This window comes from Entelurus aequoreus, linkage group LG07, assembly GCF_033978785.1.
Source record: "Entelurus aequoreus isolate RoL-2023_Sb linkage group LG07, RoL_Eaeq_v1.1, whole genome shotgun sequence".
In the NCBI taxonomy this organism is placed as follows: Eukaryota; Metazoa; Chordata; class Actinopteri; order Syngnathiformes; family Syngnathidae; genus Entelurus; species Entelurus aequoreus.
In genome coordinates this window covers 26,295,171-26,315,966 of record NC_084737.1, presented here as the reverse complement: position 1 = coordinate 26,315,966, position 20,796 = coordinate 26,295,171, and the positions used below count along the sequence as shown (strand labels likewise).

Genomic DNA, 20,796 nt, shown 5'->3' with positions numbered 1-20,796 from the left:
GACTTTAATACTGATCCTCACCTTCTTCATCAAAGTGCTGGCCCTTGTGTTTAACCCAATGACGCTCGGACAACACGTGTGGCCACATGACTTAACTGTCTGTCACAACACATCACACTGTTGTGACTCTGCAGCACAAAGCAGTATGCTACAACTCACAACTTTATTTGGCCCCAAGGATGCTTTTTTTGCAGCTGTACCCCATTATAAAAATCACAAAGACTGAGTCACTACCACGTGGATGATTTGTTTGAGCAATTGATTTTGCTACATGATACGTGGGCAGATGGACTATTTTTTAAATATTTGGACGCATGATAATCGAGACAACATACAACAATTTTAGCAAGCTTTTGGTTTCTGTTACTGTATGTAAACACCTGCAATGCAACAACATAATTTCCCCATTGTAGGATAAATAAAAGTCTAATTATAATAATAATTACAACGTAGTTTCAAACTGGATAAATAGTAAGAACCTGAGGAAGACTGGACAAAGGTCAGCATCGGCATTGATGTACCGTATTTTTCGGACTATAAGTCGCTCCGGAGTATACGTCGGACCCGCCGAAAATGCACAATAAAGAAGGAAAAAAACATATATACGTCGCACTGGAGTCGCATTTTTGGGGGAATTTTATTTGATAAAATCCAACACCAAGAATAGACATTTGAAAGGCAATTTAAAATAAATAAAGAATAGTGAACAACAGGCTGAATAAGTGTACGTTATATGACACATAAATAACCAACTGAGAATGTGCCTGGTATGTTAACGTAACATATTATTGTAAGAGACATTCAAATAATTATAACACATAGAACATGCTATACGTTTACCAAACAATCTGTCACTCCTGATCGCTAAATCCGATGAAATCTTCTTCCTCGTTGTCGCTCCTGGTATGTCCTTTCTTTCTGCTGCTCAATTGCTGTTCTTTGCAGCATATTTCACCACGTCCAGCTTGTAATCTGCAGTATATGATTTCCTTTTCGGTGCCATTTTAGTTCAGCCCTTCTCAGTTTTTATAAGTTACCGCCAATGTTGATGTGATCTATTTTAATAGCTACGGCAGTAGCATATAGCATATAGCAGTTAGCATCCCATGACCCACAATGCACTTCTGCCATGACCCTCCCCCGCCGAATTCTTATTGGTTGACGTGTGAGTGACGATTGCTGACGTGTGTGTGACGATTGCTGCCATTTGCTTCGTCTCTTACGCGAATGAGATAAATAATATTATTTGATATTTTACGGTAATGTTTTAATAATTTCACACATAAGTCGTTTCGGAGTATATGTCGCACCCACGGCCAAACTATGAAAAAAACTGCGATTTATAATCCGAAAAATACGGTAAGTAAAGTAAAGTCAAGTAAAGGCAGGCCGCTATTTGAGGAAATACTTCAGATTTACTCAAACCCTGATTGGTGTTGGTCACTCACCAGGATGGTTGGTTCTCCTGGCACGGGAGGGCGCTGGGCCGCTGCAGAGACATCCTGACAGACAGGGGGAAAAGAGGTGGGGGGCAGTGTGTTGGTGGAGGTGTACAGGTGAGATGGGCCAGGTTGCTGCTCTGCTGAGTTGAGCACTTCTGAGGAGGCTTCCTCTGCTCCTCCACAACTCTCTGGCTCAGGGGTGGTGGAGGAAGAACGGGAGGTGGTGGAAGAGGTAGTGGAGGATGAGGACTGGGGAGACGTATCTGAGATAGAAGCTGGTTGGAGGAAAGATGATGGCAGCGGCTCAGATGACTCATCTCCACCTGCGGATGTGGAGGCAGCTGATGTTGATGCTGGGGCGGATGCAGCTACCCCGGCTTGAGCCGTCCCGCTGCTGTGCTCTTGATACAACAAGTTCCTCAGCTTTTCATCCAGCGTCTTTATCCGATTGTCACCAAATTCTATTTTAGGGGGACCTTCGCTGTCTGACTCAGCCACAGAAGACGGCTGAGCAGGGGACGGGCTGAGCGTGAGGGAGAGTGGAGGGAAAGAGGCTTCGGTAGATCCCAAATGAAGTGGTGGCAAAGAAGAGTCTGAGGAAGGGTGACCTGACACAGGGCAGCTGCCTGTGTCCTCTATGACGTTCGTCTCTTCAGTGGACACCTCTGACTCTGAGTGCTGTAAAGACAATTGTTTGGGAAGTGGATGTTGTTTATGAGGCATGTCTCTTACCACTTCCTGTTGCTCTGGGTTTTGTGTCTGACAGTGCTGTTGTGACACATGGGCAGGCATCGGGGTTTGTTGTAGAACATGCTGTTGCGCCATGTTGTTATTATTTTGTTGTGCCTGAAGAAACTGTTGACTCGCTGGCGGGGGCAACATTTGGCTTGGATCCGACATAAAGGCAGGGCTGCCCATGATCAGCTGTTGTTGCTGCTGTAGCATCATTTGCTGCTGCTGTATGTCTACTGTTTGCTGCATGTTTAATTGTTGCTGTTGTACAGGCACAGTAGCAGCTTGCTTTTGTATCTGACACTGCTGCAGCGCTTGTGGAGTACTCTGTGATGTTTGCTGATGCACTTTCTGAATTTGCTCTTGGTACAATTGATCTTGTATCTGCTGCTGTGGTGGTTTTGCCTGTAGATTATGCATGGCCTGTTGCCCCAGATGCAATGCTTGGGATTGTTGTTGTCCTACCACAGTCTGCTGTTGTACCGGTTCAAGCTGTGGGTTTTGTGCAGCTGATTTGGCTCCCGGTGCTTGTGTCTGCTGCAGATGCTCCAAATCAATGTGGCTTACTGTTACATCTGTCTGAATAGTAGAGGCTGGTAGAGGCCCAGCCATAGCAGCAGGGGGCATTGTGGGAAATGTGGTAATGTTGGTAGCACTAGATGTCGCTGTGGATAACGGAGTACTGAGCCTTTGGTCAGCAGAAGTTGAGGTGAGGATGGGCACCTCAAGACCACTTGAAATGTTTTGAGGGCTGGGGGGTTCAAGAGAGGAGGCTGGTGCAGAAATGCTTTGAGATACAGTTGCATAAGGAGTCTGCGTAGTAGTGGGGGCAATGGAGACAGCGGTTAAAGCAGTGGAGACGATGGGTAAAGTGGGGTAAGGAGGGGAGGACATCCCACAGGATTCTTGACTCTGGGATTCTTCATTTTCTACAAAGCAGAAAGAAACACACAAGTTAGTAAAAATATAGCATTTTTTAAATATAAAATATATTTTAATATATGTATATTTTCTTCCTGCATGCATTACTGTTATACAGGGTTTCTAAAGGTTTCAGCACATCTAATTTATTGCTTTTTAATGCCCTTTCTAATGCTACTTTTTTTTAAATGCCTGTGTATGTGTGTGTATATATATATATATATATATATATATATATATATATATATATATATATATATATATATATATATATATATATATATATACATACATATGTCTACATATATATATATACACACACATACATATGTGTATGTACTGTATATATATGTGTGTATGTATATATGTCATATATATACATACACACATAAATATACAGTACATACACATGTGTATGTACTGTATATATATGTGTGTATGTAAATATGTCATATATATACATACACACATAAATATACAGTACATACACATATGTATGTGTGTGTGTACACACACACACACACACACATATATATATATACAGTACATGTATGTATATATATATATATATATATATATATATATATATATATATATATATATATATATATATATATATATATATATATATATATATATATATATATATATATATATATATATTAGGGCTGTGAATCTTTGGGTGTCCCACGATTCGATTCAATATCGATTCTTGGGGTCACGATTCGATTCAAAATCGATTTTTTTTTCAATTCAACACGATTCTCGATTCAAAAACAATTTTTTCCCGATTCAAACGATTCTCTATTCATTCAATACATAGGATTTCAGCAGGATCTACCCCAGTCTGCTGACATGCAAGCAGGGTAGTAGATTTTTGTAAAAAGCTTTCATAATTTTAAAGGACAATGTTTTATCAACTGATTGCAATAATGTAAATTTGTTTTAACTATTAAATGAACCAAAAATATGACTTATTTTATCTTTGTGAAAATATTGGACACAGTGTGTTGTCAAGCTTATGAGATGTGATGCAAGTGTAAGCCACTGTGACACTATTGTTCATTGTTTTTATTTTTATAAATGTCTAATGATAATGTCAATGAGGGATTTTTAATCACTGCTATGTTGAAATTGTAACTAATATTGATAGTGTTGTTGATAATATTCATTTTTATTTCACTACTTTTGGTTTGTTCTGTGTCGTGTTTGTGTCTCCTCTCAATTGCTCTGTTTATTGCAGTTCTGAGTGTTGCTGGGTCGGGTTTGGTTTTGGATTGCATTATGGTATTGCTGTGTATTGTTTTGTTGGATTGATTAATAAAAATCTATTTTTTAAAAATGAGAATCGATTCTGAATCGCACAACGTGAGAATCGCGATTCGAATTCGAATCGATTTTTCCCACACCCCTAATATATATATATATATGGCGACTTGTCCAGGGTGTGACCCGCCTTCCGCCCAAATGCAGCTGAGATAGGCTCCAGCACCCCCCGCGACCCCAAGAGGGACAAGCAGTAGAAAATGGATGGGTGGATATATATATATCTGTGTGTGAGTGTGTGTGTGTGTGTGTGTGGTGCATATGTGCTTGTAAATGTGCAGTATGTGTATATGTATGTTTGTACAGTGAATGTGCTTGTGGATATATGTACCGTGAGTGTGTATGTATGTATGTATTGTATTTGTGTATGTATGTGGGAGCGTAGGTGCCTATGTATGTGCTTGAGTACCTCTGTGTGCGCGTATGTATGTATTAATGAATGAATATATGTATGTGTGTATAGATGTGCTCTGCTGTTTTTGAGAACATTCTTAAAAAAAGTTAGACAAAGATCATCTCTATGACAGCACTCCAGTGTTTTTAAGAATCTGCTGCAAAAATGTGAGTCTCACACACATTTTTTTGACCGGAAGTCACAGGCCACCAGTTGAATATCCCAAATGATGAAACAGAGGACCTAAAATGGAACTTTGAGGAACACCACTGGAATAAAAAACGAAGTTGAAGAAATGACTACTGACTGTATCTCAATTAAACAAGCGACAGCAACACCTTAGTTACATAAATCACATTACGAAAAAATATATAACTGTCAAAAAGGAAAGGACTCAAATGAGTGCCTTGAAGAACGCCTCAGTTATGTTAATCACAAATTTTGACCCGTGTTTTATGTTTGCTAGTAGGGCTGGGCGGTATACCGGTATTACGAATTATAACAGTATATTATAGAAAGAGGTATGTATTTAAAATAATACCGCAATACAGATATATGTAATCCTTCAATGTTTTGACGCGAAAATACTGTTTCGCCTCCTCTATGCACAGAGTGAGGCGGGGTAGGAGCCGCGCTCACTTGAGACAAACTCCAGTACGAGGAGTGTGTGAAGCATACCTGTCAACCTTCCTCTTGATGCCGGGAAATCACAAATTTTGACCCCTTTTGCGGGCGTCTTTCCAATCCAGTTTCCCCTGGATTTTACTCTCAAGGAAAAAATAAACCTCAGCAGTATTGTTGCCAGCGATGCAGTCTGTTTGACTCAAGCCACGGTAATACCCGGGGCAACACACGTTTATGACAGCAGCATGGCGAGTTGCAATTTACGTGATTCCATCAAATCAAGAACAAGAGAGATAGATGCACTTGAAAACGATGGAGAATACATTTCTGCCAAAATTTAAACTTTGTGTAAATAGATAAATGTTCCCAGTTGCAACGGTATGAAAAAAACTGATTTAAAAATGTCCTCCTAAGCCAAGGACTTTATTGGATATTTTGTTCTTTTGTGATTTTGTTATTAGCTGAGGCATTCAGCATAGCTAAAGAGTTGTTTTATTGAAGATTACACTTTACTGTTCTGATATTATTTTCAAGGCTTTTTAAATTTGTTATGTGCATCTATCTATGTACGAAACTTTAACATTAGGTTATACTTGTATAGCGCTTTTCTACCATTTTTTAAGGAACTCAAAGCGCTTTGACACTATTTCCACATTCACCCATTCACACACACATTCACACACTGATGGCGGGAGCTGCCATGCAAGGCGCTAACCAGGACCCATCAGGAGCAAGGGTGAAGTGTCTTGCTCAAGGACACAACGGACATGACTAGGATGGTAGAAGGTGGGGATTGAACCAGGAACCCTCAGGTTGCTGGCACAGCCACTCTCCCAACTGCGCCACGCCATCCCCTTACATACAGATACATTTCCAGAAATGTATCTCCTGAGGCCTTATCAGGACAAATAATATTCAATCCGAATATTTTCGCCTTTACCGTTCCATACAGCAGGGCTGCCCCGTGAGCCCATTGCTTTTGCTCCTGCCATTGAGCCTCTGTCAATAGCGCTTCGTACCAATCCGCGTATTACGAGCATATGTAGACACAATGAGCATGTGAATGTCTTTGACTATGCAAATTCACCTCCTTCTATAGGTCTCGGACATCTCTGTTTTGCTCCAGCTGCCTTATACTCTCCAAGCTTTTGGACACGTGTCTGGCTACAAACTGAACCTGGGTAAAAGTAAAATATTCTCTATAAATTCTGCTGGCAAGAAATATCCTCTGTACAATTTCCCTTTAAAATTGCCTCGCAAAGTTTCACATACTTGGGCGTCCAGGTCACACATACGCTTGCAGACCTTTATAAAGCCAACTTTGTTCCACGGTTGTCCAGAATCCGGGGAGATTTTGATCGCTGGTCCTTACTTAATTTATCTACAGTGGCTCGTGTCAACTCTGCTAAAATGAATGTACATCAGCCATTTACCTATTTGTTCCAGTATATACCACTTTTTCTCCCTCAATCCTTCTTTTGTAAATTAGATAGTCAGATTTTAGATTTCATTTGGAATAAAAAGATTCACAGGTTACGTAAGCAATATTTACAGAGACCCAAATTGTCGTGAGAATTAGCACTACCAAACTTTAGGTTTTACTAATGGGCCACCAACATTAGAATTCTTAAAAATTGGCTGCAATATCAAGCATTTGATTCCCCTCCGTTATGGCTGATTAAGGGGGCTAACTCAACTAAACCAGTATCTCTTAGGGCTCTGGTTCACTCTCCCCTCCACTCTTCTACTTTTACGAAAAATCCTCATTCAGAATTTGGGTTCAGTTTAAAGGCCTACTGAAACCCACTACTACCGACCACGCAGTCTGATAGTTTATAAATCAATGATGAAATCTTAACATTGCAACACATGCCAATACGGCCGGGTTAACTTAGAAAGTGCAATTTTAAATTTCCCGCTAAACTTCCGGTTGAAAACATACATGTATGATGACGTATGCGTGTGACGTCAATCATTGAAACGGAAGTATTCGGACACATTGAATCCAATACAAAAAAGCTCTGTTTTCATCTCAAAATTCCACAGTATTCTGGACATCTGTGTTGGTGAATCTTTTGCAATTTGTTTAATGAACAATGAAGACTGCAAAGAAGAAAGTTGTAGGTGGGATCGGTGTATTAGCGGCTGGCTGTAGCAACACAACCAGGAGGACTTTGACTTGGATAGCAGACACGCTAGCCACGGCTAGCCGCCGACCGCACGGATGATCGGGTGAAGTCCTTCGTCCTTCCGTCGATCGCTGGAACGCAGGTGAGCACGGGTGTTGATGAGCAGATAAGGGCTGGCTGGCGTAGGTGGATAGCTAATGTTTTTAGCATAGCTCTGTGAGGTCCCGTTGCTAAGTTAGCTTCAATGGCGTCGTTAGCAACAGCATTGTTAACCTTCACTCTCTAGTCAACACTTTTTTCGATATCTACAGATCCGCAGTTTTGTTTGTAATACTTTTCTTGGGTTTCCTAACTTACCAACTGACAGTTTTATATGCTTTTTTGACAATACTTCCGACTTTAAAAGGATCAATTACACGTATTTACAATTACATTTTTCATTTACGCCCTGAATCTCTGAAGTCAATTAAGTCACTTTGGTAGGGTGACTTAGGAGTGACCCTATCTGAGAAGAGCTGGACAGAGATTAAGTAGAGTTCATAAGTCTTCTGTTTGTGCAGGACACAGCCTTATTCAATGTAAGCTAATACATCGTACTTATTATACCAAAGTCTGGATGGCTAAGATATACGACGGAATATCGGTATTATGTGATCGGTGTCAGCAGTCTCCAGCTAACTTAATACACACGTTTTTAGCTTTGCCTGTTCCTGTGCAGTTACTGGACTGAAATCTGTAATACTTTGTCTTTGGTAATTGGCGAAAAGATCAAACCGAATCCTTGCAGCGCACTATTTGGGGTAGCCCCTCTGTCATCAATCGTAGTTTACTTATATAGCCCTTAATCACAATGTCTCAAAAGGCTCATCTTCTCTTGGCAAATCCAAAAAGTCCCAAAAAATCCAATCAACAAATGTCGTTGCTGTATGGCCTACATTTAAAATGACAATTTTTACATTATTCTTCCAATTCTAGATATAAAGTAACATGATAGTGATAGGTGAGCTCACCTTTATCTGTTCGAGAGGGTGGGAGTGTCCTTGATTCTGCATTGGGTGGCGTGGTGGCTGCTCCTTGGCTAGAGAGAGAGTCTCTGTGGCGAATGGTCTGGTTGATAAAGAAGCGCCAACGCCCCACCGGAGATGAATGTGGCTGTGAGTCAGCTGAGGAATCATGAACAGAAAAAAATACTACAGTTGTTTGTTATGTAGTTGTGTAGTTCTTTTTTAGACCGCAAACTAGCTCAACTCAAACAACAGCACTTCTGCAGGTTGCAATAAGCATATAATATAAAATGTTGCCTCAACTTCTTCAAGACTAAATTATTTAGCAATCATTCACACACAATCAACATATTTCCTAACTGTTTATTATGCCCACCATTATCCGTAGTGTCATATAATTGGGAAAAAAACCAATTATTATGAACTCACATGTAGAACTAGTGGGAGTGTTGACTTGCAATTGGTCAGAAGATCCAGTCTAACAGAGAAATAAAAGATTGTTAGGAATCAAGAATAGTGTCTAAAAGTGTGAACAAACATCTGATGATACAAGGAAATATGCAAATTCATACATGTGTTTGAAGAATGTCCTGGGCTTTTTCAACTATGGCTTTTAGCTCATTGACAAACGTCTCTTTTTCCACATCGAGGACAAAGACTTCCTCCACCTAAGGTCAAAATATCCCACAAGTTAAAACCAAATATTGTTTTTTATATGATATTACATGATATGTTTACCATATAATCTGCTATGTCCTCCGGTGCATCCCCCTCAATATCAAATTTAAATGTCACCATTTTGTTGCTATGAGTCTCCAACTGGCATTCCACCATATTGTCCCCGCTGCCTGACACCTATTTGAGTTTTGCGTAAACAAATGTATTGTTCAAAGTTTATTTTTGCTTGTAAGTATTGTTTGTTATTTTGTTGCTGTTCGTTCTCACCTGGAGCATAGTAAGTTGAAACTGATGTAAAATGTTGTCATGTCTCAGAGAAGAAGCCCGCCTTTGGGTCTTTACTTTTTCTAATTTGCCATTGGTCAAGTGCATAACAGCTTCGTCTCCATTTGTTGGCAAAGACCTGTGGGTGGCAAAAGTGGTTATTACACACTTCAGAAGTCACAGAGTAAGAGATATTCTCATTAAGATTTAGAGACATAGCTGATAAATCCTTGGGTTTGAACAAAGAAACAATTATAATTAGACATAGGTGTACTGTATATGCAGACATCACTTTAGGTTGATTCATGTTGAAGTTATCAGGGCAACTGTGCTATTTCTCATATTTTAAAAAAATTCCCAGTTTTCCAGACATTCGCAAATTTCCAGTAAATCCCCATTGACATGAATGGAATTTTTTTGCAAATTAAACAATTCCCAATTCCATTGCGAACGACTGAACGCCCTATGATAAAAATTCCCGCATTTCTCAATCAGATCGAACGGTTCCAAAGTCAAAATGTCCTTTGCTAATGTTAGTCACCTGCTACCATGCTAACTTAAATTTTTTTTTTTTTTGCAGCCGTACACCTCAGAGTCATATAGCTTGGTACCTAATATGTTAACTGTTAAAGTCTCAAAGATAGTCACACACACACTAGGTGTGATGAAATTATCCTCTGCATTTGACCCATCCCCATGTTCACCCCCTGGGAGGTGAGGGGAGCAGTGAGCAGCAGCGGTGGCCGTGCTCGGGAATCATTTGGTGATTTAACCCCCAATTCCAACCCTTGATGCTGAGTGCCAAGCAGGGAGGTAATGGGTCCCATTTTTATAGTCTTTGGTATGACTCGGCCGGGGTTTGAACTCACGTCCTTCCAGTCTCAGGACGGGCACTCTAACCACAAGGCCACTGAGCATGCTAATATTAATAGCATGTTGACAAGTTATATGACCAAGTTATTGTGAAATTAGTTAAAAGAGTTAGCATGCTATTTTAAACGAATTATAGTTAGCATGTGTCACGTACCAAGTTATATGACTCTGAGGTGTACGGCTTTAAAATTAGCTAAAAGAGTTAACATGCTATTTTACACAAATTATAGTTAGCATGAGTCACAAACCAAACAGCATGTGTCAAGTACCAAGTTATATGACTCTAAGGTGTACGCCTGCGAAATTAGATTAAAAAAAAAATCTAAAAAAGTTAGCATGACGCAGTGGACTAATATGAGCAAAAAGCATTTTAACTTTGAAACTGTTCGAATCATTTGAGAAATGTGGAAAATGTTGAACTCTGAAAAAAATCCCCTTCATTTCAAAGAGAATTTCCTGTGAAAAATATTCCTTAATGTTGTTGTTTTTATGCACGATGGACACATTGTGAGACACCTCTGAAATCAGACATACCCAATTGAGGAAGGATGTTCTGTATTTGACAGGTGTAGACATTCCTGAGGAAAACATTTATGTAATAAATACAAACACAAAAAAACACAGGAAAACTACCAACACAAACAACAATCATCAAAGGACACAAGTAAAGCTGTATAATCATTCTGGTGAAACAAATTACCGTAAATGAAAAATATATGGATGTTAAAAACAATTTTTTTCAAGGATGAAAAAATGTTAGTTTGAATCACAAATGTTTTCATATAATTACAAACCCCGTTTCCATATGAGTTGGGAAATTGTGTTGGATATGAATATAAACGGAATACAATGATTTGCAAATCCTTTCCAACCCATATTCAATTGAATGCACCACAAAGACAAGATATTTGATGTTCAAACTCATAAACTTTATTTTTATTTTTTTGCAAATAATAATTAACTTAGAATTTCATGGAAAGGGCATGTTCACCACTGTGATACATGGCCTTTCCTTTTAACAACACTCAGTAAACGTTTGGGAACTGAGGAGACACATTTTTTAAGCTTCTCAGGTGGAATTCTTTCCCATTCTTGCTTGATCTACAGCTTAAGTTGTTCAACAGTCCGGGGGTCTCCGTTGTGGTATTTTAGGCTTCATAATGCGCCACACATTTTCAATGGGAGACAGGTCTGGACTACAGGCAGGTCAGTCTAGTACCCGCACTCTTTTACTATGAAGCCACGTTGATGTAACACGTGGCTTGGCATTGTCTTGCTGAAATAAGCAGGGGCGTTCATGGTAACGTTGCTTGGATGGCAACATATGTTGCTCCAAAACCTGTGTGTACCTTTCAGCATTAATGGCACATTCACAGATGTGTAAGTTACCCATGTCTTGGGCACTAATACACCCCCATACCATCACAGACGCTGGCTTTTCAACTTTGCGCCTATAACAATCCAGATGGTTCTTTTCCTCTTTGGTCCGGAGGACACGACGTCCACAGTTTCCAAAAACAATTTGAAATGTGGACTCGTCAGACCACAGAACACTTTTCCACTTTGTATCAGTCCATCTTAGATGAGCTCAGGCCCAGCGAGGCCGATGGCGTTTCTGGGTGTTGTTGATAAACGGTTTTCGCCTTGCATAGGAGAGTTTTAACTTGCACTTACAGATGTATCGACCAACTGTAGTTAATGACAGTGGGTTTCTGAAGTGTTCCTGAGCCCATGTGGTGATATCCTTTACACACTGATGTCGCTTGTTGATGCAGTACAGCCTGAGAGATCGAAGGTCACGGGCTTAGCTGCTTACGTGCAGTGATTTCTCCAGATTCTCTGAACCCTTTGATGATATTACGGACCGTAGATGCTGAAATCCCTAAATTCCTTGCAATAGCTGGTTGAGAAAGGTTTTTCTTAAACTGTTCAACAATTTGCTCACGCATTTGTTTACAAAGTGGTGACCCTCGCCCCATCCTTGTTTGTGAATGACTGAGCATTTAATGGAATCTACTTTTATACCCAATCATGGCACCCACCTGTTCCCAATTTGCCTGTTCACCTGTGGGATGTTCCAAATAAGTGTTTGATGAGCATTCCTCAACTTTATCAGTATTTATTGCCACCTTTCCCAACTTCTTTGTCACATGTTGCTGGCATCAAATTCTAAAGTTAATGATTATTTGCACACAAAAAAAATGTTTATCAGTTTGAACATCAAATATGTTGTCTTTGTAGCATATTCAACTGAATATGGGTAGAAAATGATTTGCAAATCATTGTATTCCATTTGTATTTACATCGAACACAATTCCCCAACTCATATGGAAACTGGGTTTGTAGACTGATTGCTATTAAGTGAGCAAAAATAAAACTGCCTTTAAACCATACAGTTAACTTATTTACATTCATTCTTCCTGTACCTGAGAAATGCCCAGCAGGGAAAGGTCACGGTCTTGCAGCGAGGCTTGGGACAGTTTGGGGGCATGACAAATAAGCAGCTCTAGAGTGGCGGCAGGCAAAGGGGAGGTATGTAGAAAGTTGGCCTGCCCTGGTAAGGTGACCTGGGCTGCTGGTGCAGATGTTGGCAGCTCTGGCGCAGGGGTAGCAGCAGGATGGTGGAATGGTAGTGATGATGGGAGAGACGAGGTGTGAGAGGGGCTCAGGGGAATTTGGTGTGCAGGAAAGACAGCTTGAGGAAGAACAGGCTGTTCTGCAGCTGCGGTCTGCGTGTGTGAATCAGCCTGCGTTTGAATGCGTGTCTGTGTATGTGAGTGTGATTGGGCCTGAATGCTGGTTTGTGTGTGAGTGTGCGCTGGCAATGTGTGCTTGGCCTGGTGCTGAGGGGAAGGTACACTGCCTGTCACTCCACTGTTGGGTGGGATTCTGCTCTGTGAGTGATGATCGGCCACATTCCTCGGGGCTATCTGTGCGTCAGGATGGGTTTGTGGATGTGAAGCAGGCTGACATTGTTGTGCTGGCAGCTCAGTCTCTTCCCTGGGAATCAAAGCCTGACTGAGAGGACATGTTTGATGACCTGGGGCCAAAATGGGTTCCACTGGTAACTGGATTAGTGAAGGCAATTGTTGCTTTTGAGGTGATATGGTTGGTAGTTGTTGAGTTTGAGAAAGCATTAGTAACTGTGCCTGGGAGATTGGTTGAATTACGGAGTTTACCGTGTTACTTCCTAAAGGTTGCTGCTGGGCCACGACCACTGGATGTGACACTGGAATATTGACTGCTGTGGTAACAATGCTTGCAGGATCTACCATGGAATTGAGACTGGCTGTGTTGCTTCCAACATTTCTAGTTGAGCCAGGGGCCATAACCACCTGCTGATACTGCAGCACTGGCTGTTGCATAGCAATTGCCTGCTGTAAAAATGGTGGGGATTGGTTGGTGGACTGAGGGCCATACTGAGAGGTCAAGAGGGCTGCGGCAGTGTGACTTTGCATCTGGATATGGGGATGATTTTGAGTTTGTTGCTGAAGCTGAGCCTTCAATACTCCTGGTATTTGAACATTATGGTGAACAACATTCTCATGCTGTACATGACTAGCATTTGTTGCAGCTGGAAGTTGAAGAGCAGATATGATATGAGTGTCAGCAGTTGAGTTTTTGTTATCGTTGGCTTGTTGTGACTGGCTAACTACTGGCTGGGACGCCTGAGCCTGAATGAATGTCTGAGCAGACCCTTGATTCACATTAGAAGTCATTTCAGAATAACCAGTCTGAGGCTTTTGGGCTTGGATGACTACTTGGGCCTGCCCTTGGATAGTTCCATCTATAGGAGTGACATCAATCATGGTTTGCACTGCTTGAGTTGCAGATTGGCTTACAAACTGGACTGGTACCTGGATTCTGTTATGGGTACAAGCTTCACTTTGTCCTTGCTGGGAGAAGGTTTGAGCTGGAATCAGGACAGTAAAATGAGCGGGTTGTACAACCATGGGAACCGGGGCTTGGGAAGAAATAGGAGTTTGATGCTGAATGGTTTCAGCTCCAGTTGGGATATGAGGATTCACTGCAGCTGTAGTATCATGCTCAGGCTGAGCAGCTTGCACCTGCTCCTGCAGGGTCAGTGCAGCTTGCTGTTGTACCTGTTTCATTGTAGGAGGGGTATGGGGTATGAACTGAGTGTTGTTTAGTTGGGTGGTGCATGTCTGATATAAATCTGATTGTTTCACTGGTATTTGCTGTTCACTGCTATTTTGAGGAATCGGAGCAGCCTCTTGTTTTTCAATTTGATTAAGTTGAACAATGGCCGCATGGTGTTGTTGATGCTCTTGGATCTGTTTTTGTAATAGAACCTGTTGCTCTGGTAGAACATCTTGTTGCTGTTGCAGTCGAGCTTGTTGGTTGATTTGTTGCTGCATCTGCTGTATTTGGTGCTGTTGTAAGACAAGCTGTTGCTGCAAATGCTGTTGTATGAGAGCTTGCTGTTGAGCCTGCTGGGGCTGTTGATGCACCACAGTTTCTTGTTGTCTAGTTTGCTGTTGCATCAATGGATCTTCTCGTATTCCTGCCTGGTTTTGTTGATACACTGCTTTCTGCTGCTCTAAATGCTGTTGTAAAGGTGCATGTTGTGGCAGAGCTTGATGCTGCTGATGTTGTTGAATAAGAACTTGTTGCTGATCCAATAATTGGTTGTGTACAAGGGCTTGCTTCCGCTCTAGTTGCTGCTGTTGTAGTTGGGCTTGTTGCTGATCAAATGGCATGTAAGCTTGCTGCTGCTGCAAGTGTAGCAAACTCTGCTGTTCTTGCTGTTGGGTTTGTATGATGGCCTGCTCCCTAGTTTGTTGAGAATGTTGTCCTGGCTGTGGTAATGCCAAAACCTGCTGCTCCGTTCCTGCTAATGCCGCTTGCTCCTGTGAAGTTAGTGGAAGGGTCTGCTGTACAAAGACCTGCTGCAGAGGCTCATTTTGATGTTTGTGGACAGCAATAGCTGTCAGGCTCTGTTGACGCTGTCCTATTGGAGGCTGAGTGGCACTAACATGTTGCTCTGCCAAAGCAACCTGGATGTCCATCTGCTGCTGCTGAAGGCAGGATGTCTGGACCCCTATCTGTTGTTGAACGATAGTCTGCGGAGGGATCATGACAGGTTGTGTTTGCTGGGGTGCTGGCTGGCGAAAGATGTCAGTATGCTGCATGGGAGTGGCCTGGGGCTGCTGAATGGGGGGGACAATGGTCACTGCGAGCCCAGCAGGATCACTGAGGGACATGGATGAGGTGAGAACTTGTGGGCAAACGGGGGTAATGTATGACGGTGTAGGGGCCAACAACCCGAGAGGTGTGACAGATTGAAATGCTTCTGATGGGAATGTTTGTGACTGCTCAGTGATGTGACAGAAGGATGATTGTGTTGAAAGAAAGGGGGAAAAGAAAGTAGTAAAAATTAGGTAATAATAAGCTTTGCCACAACAATTAACACGTTTGTTATTACAGTACAGGGTTTCCCACTGTTCTTTTAAGTGGAGGTCATTCATTCAGCTTTAACATGAACAATAAAATGTTGGGAGCGTTTGACCTTTTTCATGTTTTAAATGTGTTTCAACCATTCTTTAAAAACATCATGGGCTATTTGGCTATAATGTAACAGCTCCACGAAATGTCCCGGGAGAAACCCTACACGGCATGCAGTCAGATAGACAGCGTCAGAGGATTATGAAAATGATTTGTGGTAGGGTAAATGGTAATTTGAAGTGGGACAAAATAAAAATGTTGTAGTAACAGTTTTGTTTTACAACTTTAAACTAGGGCTGTCAGGGAAAAACACATTAACGGCGGTAACTAATTTATCTAATCAATGATATTAATATTGAAATGGTAACTGGATAGCAAAAGTACTTTGCTGGAAGATACAACCATCCCATCTGTCGGAATCCCAGTGAAAGTAGATATTGTAAGTAACTGTTTATGTTTGTAGTTTGTATTTCTTGTTTAGCACTCACTTAACACTAATGCTACATGATGCTTAATGTTTCACTAGAGATGTATCTGCTTAGCACCCGTTCTAAAACTTGTAGCTCATCCTCTGTATATTCAGGATCAGAAAGATAAGGTTCTGGATCATCAGTTGTCCCAAAGTAGTCGTTGTTCGCTCTAACGACGTCTGCCATGATTAGTAGTAGTTGTTGTTGTTGTTGACGGAAGTAGCATTCATTGCTATGCGCTCTGTGAAATCAATGCACCCAGCAAATAATTTGCGGTAATGCTTAAAATGACCAAAATACTGTTAAGTATTACATGTTACCATGAATTTGCCTGCTACTCAATGGCGCCTGGAGTTTTTTTCTCACAATGCTTTACACGCGGCCAAGGGAAATCCCCATTATGTGGATTGTTATCCGCCTTGTGCTACTATCTTTTTTTTACTGTTTATAACTAACAAAAAAAATAGGGGGAATATTGGTTGAATTGCAGCAATTGTTTGTTAAAAATCTCTACTGTTTCCAAACAAAATAAGGAAAATAAATACAAATAACCACTGTACTCGCTGCAATCACATGCTAATATTGATGCCACCTCGGTTAAGGGACGTTCTTAGAATATAAACATTATATGACTGGGCCATGAAGGATAAAAAATGGTATGATGATGGCATTGTTGCATTTGTACAAAACACAATTAACTGTAATGTAGCATGTTATGGGCCCCATGTCAAAGCAGCTACCGCAACTGACTGCAAGTTAATAATATTTCTTCTTTCACCTGAAAATATTGCTGAGGTATACTTGGTGATACCTGTGGAACTATGGTGGTGGGCTGAAGAAACGTCTGACCAACAGATGGCCTTCCGCTTTGACCGATGGACATGCTGGCCAGACTGACACTGTGGCCAACGGGGACACTTGGAACACCTCCAACTTCACCAGATGGGACCCTCAGAGGATTTGTCAGTGTTCCTGTGCACTGAGGAGCAATAACATAGTAGATAATTACTGTAATTCAAACTTTTCTACCATTTATAATTGAACTGAAAACAAATGTTATACATACAGATGTAGTCATGGGCTGAGAAGTCTGAGCAAGGGCGAATGATTCCCCTGGCTGTGAGTTTGAATGTCCGCTAGCATAAGATTCACAGTTGGCAGACCGAATGCTCTCCCCTTCAGAGTAAAGTATCGTTAGAAAGTAAGAAAAATAAAAAATCTAGCACACAAAACAAAGTTGATAATTTACCTGGCAGGCATAGTGTCCCCCCCCTGACAACATTCTGCAGCCTGACATGATGGTTCAATTCAGATAGGTCCTCAGATTCCTCTGCACCACCTCCACCAGTCAGTACAGGTGTTGGCCCCATGGAAGACGGGCAGGATGGATTTGTACAGAATGTTAGAGTGGAGTCCCGTCTTTCTTCAAAGCCTTGGTGCTGTTGGAGCAGCTGCTGCTGTCGTCGCTCCCGTGACTTTTTTATTAGAGTCACTCTGTCTCGAATGGATTTCCCCACCACCTTGGCATCACTCTCATGGAAAAAGCCGGACTTTACCTGTGATAAGAGTTAGTGGGATAAAAATACTATAAAACAGGGATAATACATTAATTGTTTTGGGGGCCACATTTTCAAAAAGCTAAGGACCAGACTTCTCCCTTCACTATTAGACCTATTTTGAATATTCCGTTGAACCGGCATCCTCTACAGTAGAAATGTAATTTTGGTCTCTTTATTTTGTCAGTTAGAGGAGCGCTCTGCTATTTTTAGGGCATTCTGCAAAAAAGCTAGTCAAAGATAATGACAGCCTAGTTTTGTGTTTTTGAAGAATCCCCTGCAAAAATCTGAGCTTTTTTTTAAACTGACTTCACGGGCCCCATGTTAAATTGTCCAAATGGTGAAAAAGAGAGGACCTCAAATGGAACCTTGAGGAACACTACAGGTATCACAATACTATAATATATAAAGAGGTTGAACACGTGACTATTCACTTCATCTGAAGTAAACAAGCTACAGCAACACCTTAGTTACATAAATCACATTCCAAACAGCCAAAACAGGAGAGGACTTAAAGGGTGCCTTGAGGAGCACCTCGGTTATGTAAATCAAAAGTTTTTGGACCCCAGTGGTCTATGGCCTCATTCACACTGCAGGTCAATTCAGATTTTTTTGCCCATATGCGACCTGTATTGGATTTTGTCATGTCAGTGTGGACACTGCTATTCCGAAATAGTCATATCCGACCCAGGTCTCTGTGTATGTTGAAATAAATCGTATAAATATGTGATGCTTCCTAAATGTGAACACTGCGCACTCAGGTTGAATTCATAAAAACTGATAAGCGTCATAATTATTTGCCCAAATGGAGGGTTTCAAGATAAATAGTTGACAACGAAGAAGAAAACAGGTGAAAATAATATGTTATAGAAGCTCATTTGAATGTTCCACCGCTCCTGTCTCTGACTGCTCGCCCACAGACAAGCTCTTCAGGAAGACATCAAAGCAAAATATCCCGTAAAACTGGCAGTGCCAAAATACTTGTCCTCTTCCTTCTCAATCTTTTATGTGCAATAATTTGGTTCAGAAATGTTTTACTTTGATTGCACAAATGCCTTGAAATTGCCACAAATGCCCCAGTATTGAGACCGACTAGAATTGAAGCCATGTTTACTTGCGTAAACTCTGCAGTGCGTGCGGCGTCATGATGTCATGTCCGCATACAGGTCGGGTTGCATTCACATTAAAAATGGCATTTTTTTTTTTAATAATGTGAACTGCCACATAAAAAGATTGGATTTGAAAACAAATCCGAAATGGACATCAACTATGTTTGCTAGCAAGTTTAAAATGTCAATGCAAGGATCTGCCAATGTTTCTACAGGGGTCCAGGTTCCTCTTTACAACAGGAGCACTCTAGTGGCTTTAGGAATTTGCTGCAAAAATATTTGTCTCCAACGTTTTTAATTGAACTCGGGGGCCGGTATGGTGTCATTCCCGGGCCGGAATTCAAATTTGATCAGTTGAATAGCCCTGTTCTAAAAGTAGAATCTGGGTAGCAGGAAAGTACTTTGAAACAAATGATAAACGAGCTGTAGGATTTATTTTTCTACCATTTAAATATTGTCTCACCATCTCCAGAGCCACTTCCTCAGCGCTGTCGTTCTCCAGGTCATAGCTAAACTCGATGGCCTCATTGTCTTTGTGTTTCCCTTTCAGCTTTTTGGGCTCCTCGACCCAAATCCTAAGAGCCAAACACTCCTGGGTGCCTGTGTCTTCCTCTGCTAGCTCCACTCGGACACCCGTGTCCTCCCCAAAGAACGCGTGGTTTAGGAGGTCCCGGATGGAAAGTCTGTGTCAGGAAGCAGGATGTACAGGTAGTTAGTAAAGTATTGAAGGAATTTTGGGAGATGCCATCATACAATTAAAACCTGCTTACCTCTGACTCTTAGTCTGTCGAATACAACCTTCAATGATCTCTTTAATCTCAGGGTCATTCACTTTATCAAAGCTGGCTGGTTTTATACCCTGCAGAAACACACAGTTTCAAATAGTTGGGAGGCCTAAATAACATTCAGTAGCAATAGTTCCTTTTGGTCCTATATTTAAAGGGACTCACACTTGTGACTTTGCGATAAATCTGAGCAGCGTTTTGACACTCAGAGTACGGATATTCGGAGGTAGCCATCTCCAGCATGCACATCCCAAAGGCGTAGACGTCCACAGACTCGTCATAGTGTTCCTCGTACATCTCTGGAGCCATGAACTCTGGGGTTCCTTTAAAGCAGAAAGGTAAATACCGGTTCACCCCCATTACATTTGAATTTGTATTAATTATTAATTATTAATATATATATATATATATATATATATATATATATATATATATATATATATATATATATATATATATATATATATATATATATATATATAGAGCCCAGCAGGGGCCGTCAGCAGGTTTTACAATATTTACAGTGAGCAGCATCATTCTCCTTAGCTTAAATTGTCCATCAAGTAGTTTATGCTAAGTGCTGCCCACATACATTTTACAGTGACTATCAATACTAATTCACTACTGAGACCTGCTATAAAAATGAGTGCTGAATGCAATTCATATTTATTGTACTGAAGTAGCAACAACACGCATTGCTTTCAACACCCGTCAATTAAAAAAGCCTACCTATGACGCTCTTGGCGAATGAGGTCCTCATGAGGGTGGCAAGTCCCAGATCACCTATTTTTACAGACCCAGTGGGGCCTGTGATGAAGATGTTGTCACACTTGAGGTCTCTATGCACTATGGGAGGGGTTCTGGTGTGAAGGAAATGAAGGCCCTTCAAAATTTGCCGACACCAGCTTCTCAGGACTTTAGGCTTCATTACCTTGAAGCGCTTTAGGTAACTGTAGAAGGGGATAGTTGCATGAATATTGTTATATGAACAACAAATGAGCCATAATATATTTTGATGGAGAA

At 41.1% G+C, this 20,796-nt stretch overlaps 1 protein-coding gene across 6 annotated transcripts in view; it reads right to left on the bottom strand.

Annotated features, from left to right (window-relative positions):
- The window catches only part of wnk3 (WNK lysine deficient protein kinase 3), a 113,327-nt gene that overhangs the window by 24,416 nt on the left and 68,115 nt on the right, over nucleotides 1-20,796 (bottom strand). For 3 of the 6 annotated variants that reach the window (XM_062053045.1, XM_062053046.1, XM_062053048.1), the window contains exons 4-18: nucleotides 20,503-20,723; nucleotides 19,939-20,096; nucleotides 19,759-19,847; nucleotides 19,452-19,671; nucleotides 17,573-17,879; nucleotides 17,390-17,499; nucleotides 17,102-17,302; nucleotides 12,814-15,720; nucleotides 10,922-10,965; nucleotides 9,518-9,653; nucleotides 9,311-9,427; nucleotides 9,145-9,240; nucleotides 9,002-9,050; nucleotides 8,579-8,731; nucleotides 1,449-3,103 (exon numbers count right to left, since the gene is read on the bottom strand). In XM_062053045.1, coding sequence (XP_061909029.1) covers nucleotides 1,449-3,103; nucleotides 8,579-8,731; nucleotides 9,002-9,050; nucleotides 9,145-9,240; nucleotides 9,311-9,427; nucleotides 9,518-9,653; nucleotides 10,922-10,965; nucleotides 12,814-15,720; nucleotides 17,102-17,302; nucleotides 17,390-17,499; nucleotides 17,573-17,879; nucleotides 19,452-19,671; nucleotides 19,759-19,847; nucleotides 19,939-20,096; nucleotides 20,503-20,723 — 6,463 coding nt within the window. The remainder of the gene's footprint in view (nucleotides 1-1,448; nucleotides 3,104-8,578; nucleotides 8,732-9,001; nucleotides 9,051-9,144; nucleotides 9,241-9,310; nucleotides 9,428-9,517; nucleotides 9,654-10,921; nucleotides 10,966-12,813; nucleotides 15,721-17,101; nucleotides 17,303-17,389; nucleotides 17,500-17,572; nucleotides 17,880-19,451; nucleotides 19,672-19,758; nucleotides 19,848-19,938; nucleotides 20,097-20,502; nucleotides 20,724-20,796) is intronic. The other 3 variants (XM_062053047.1, XM_062053049.1, XM_062053051.1) reach the window with 3 other exon arrangements.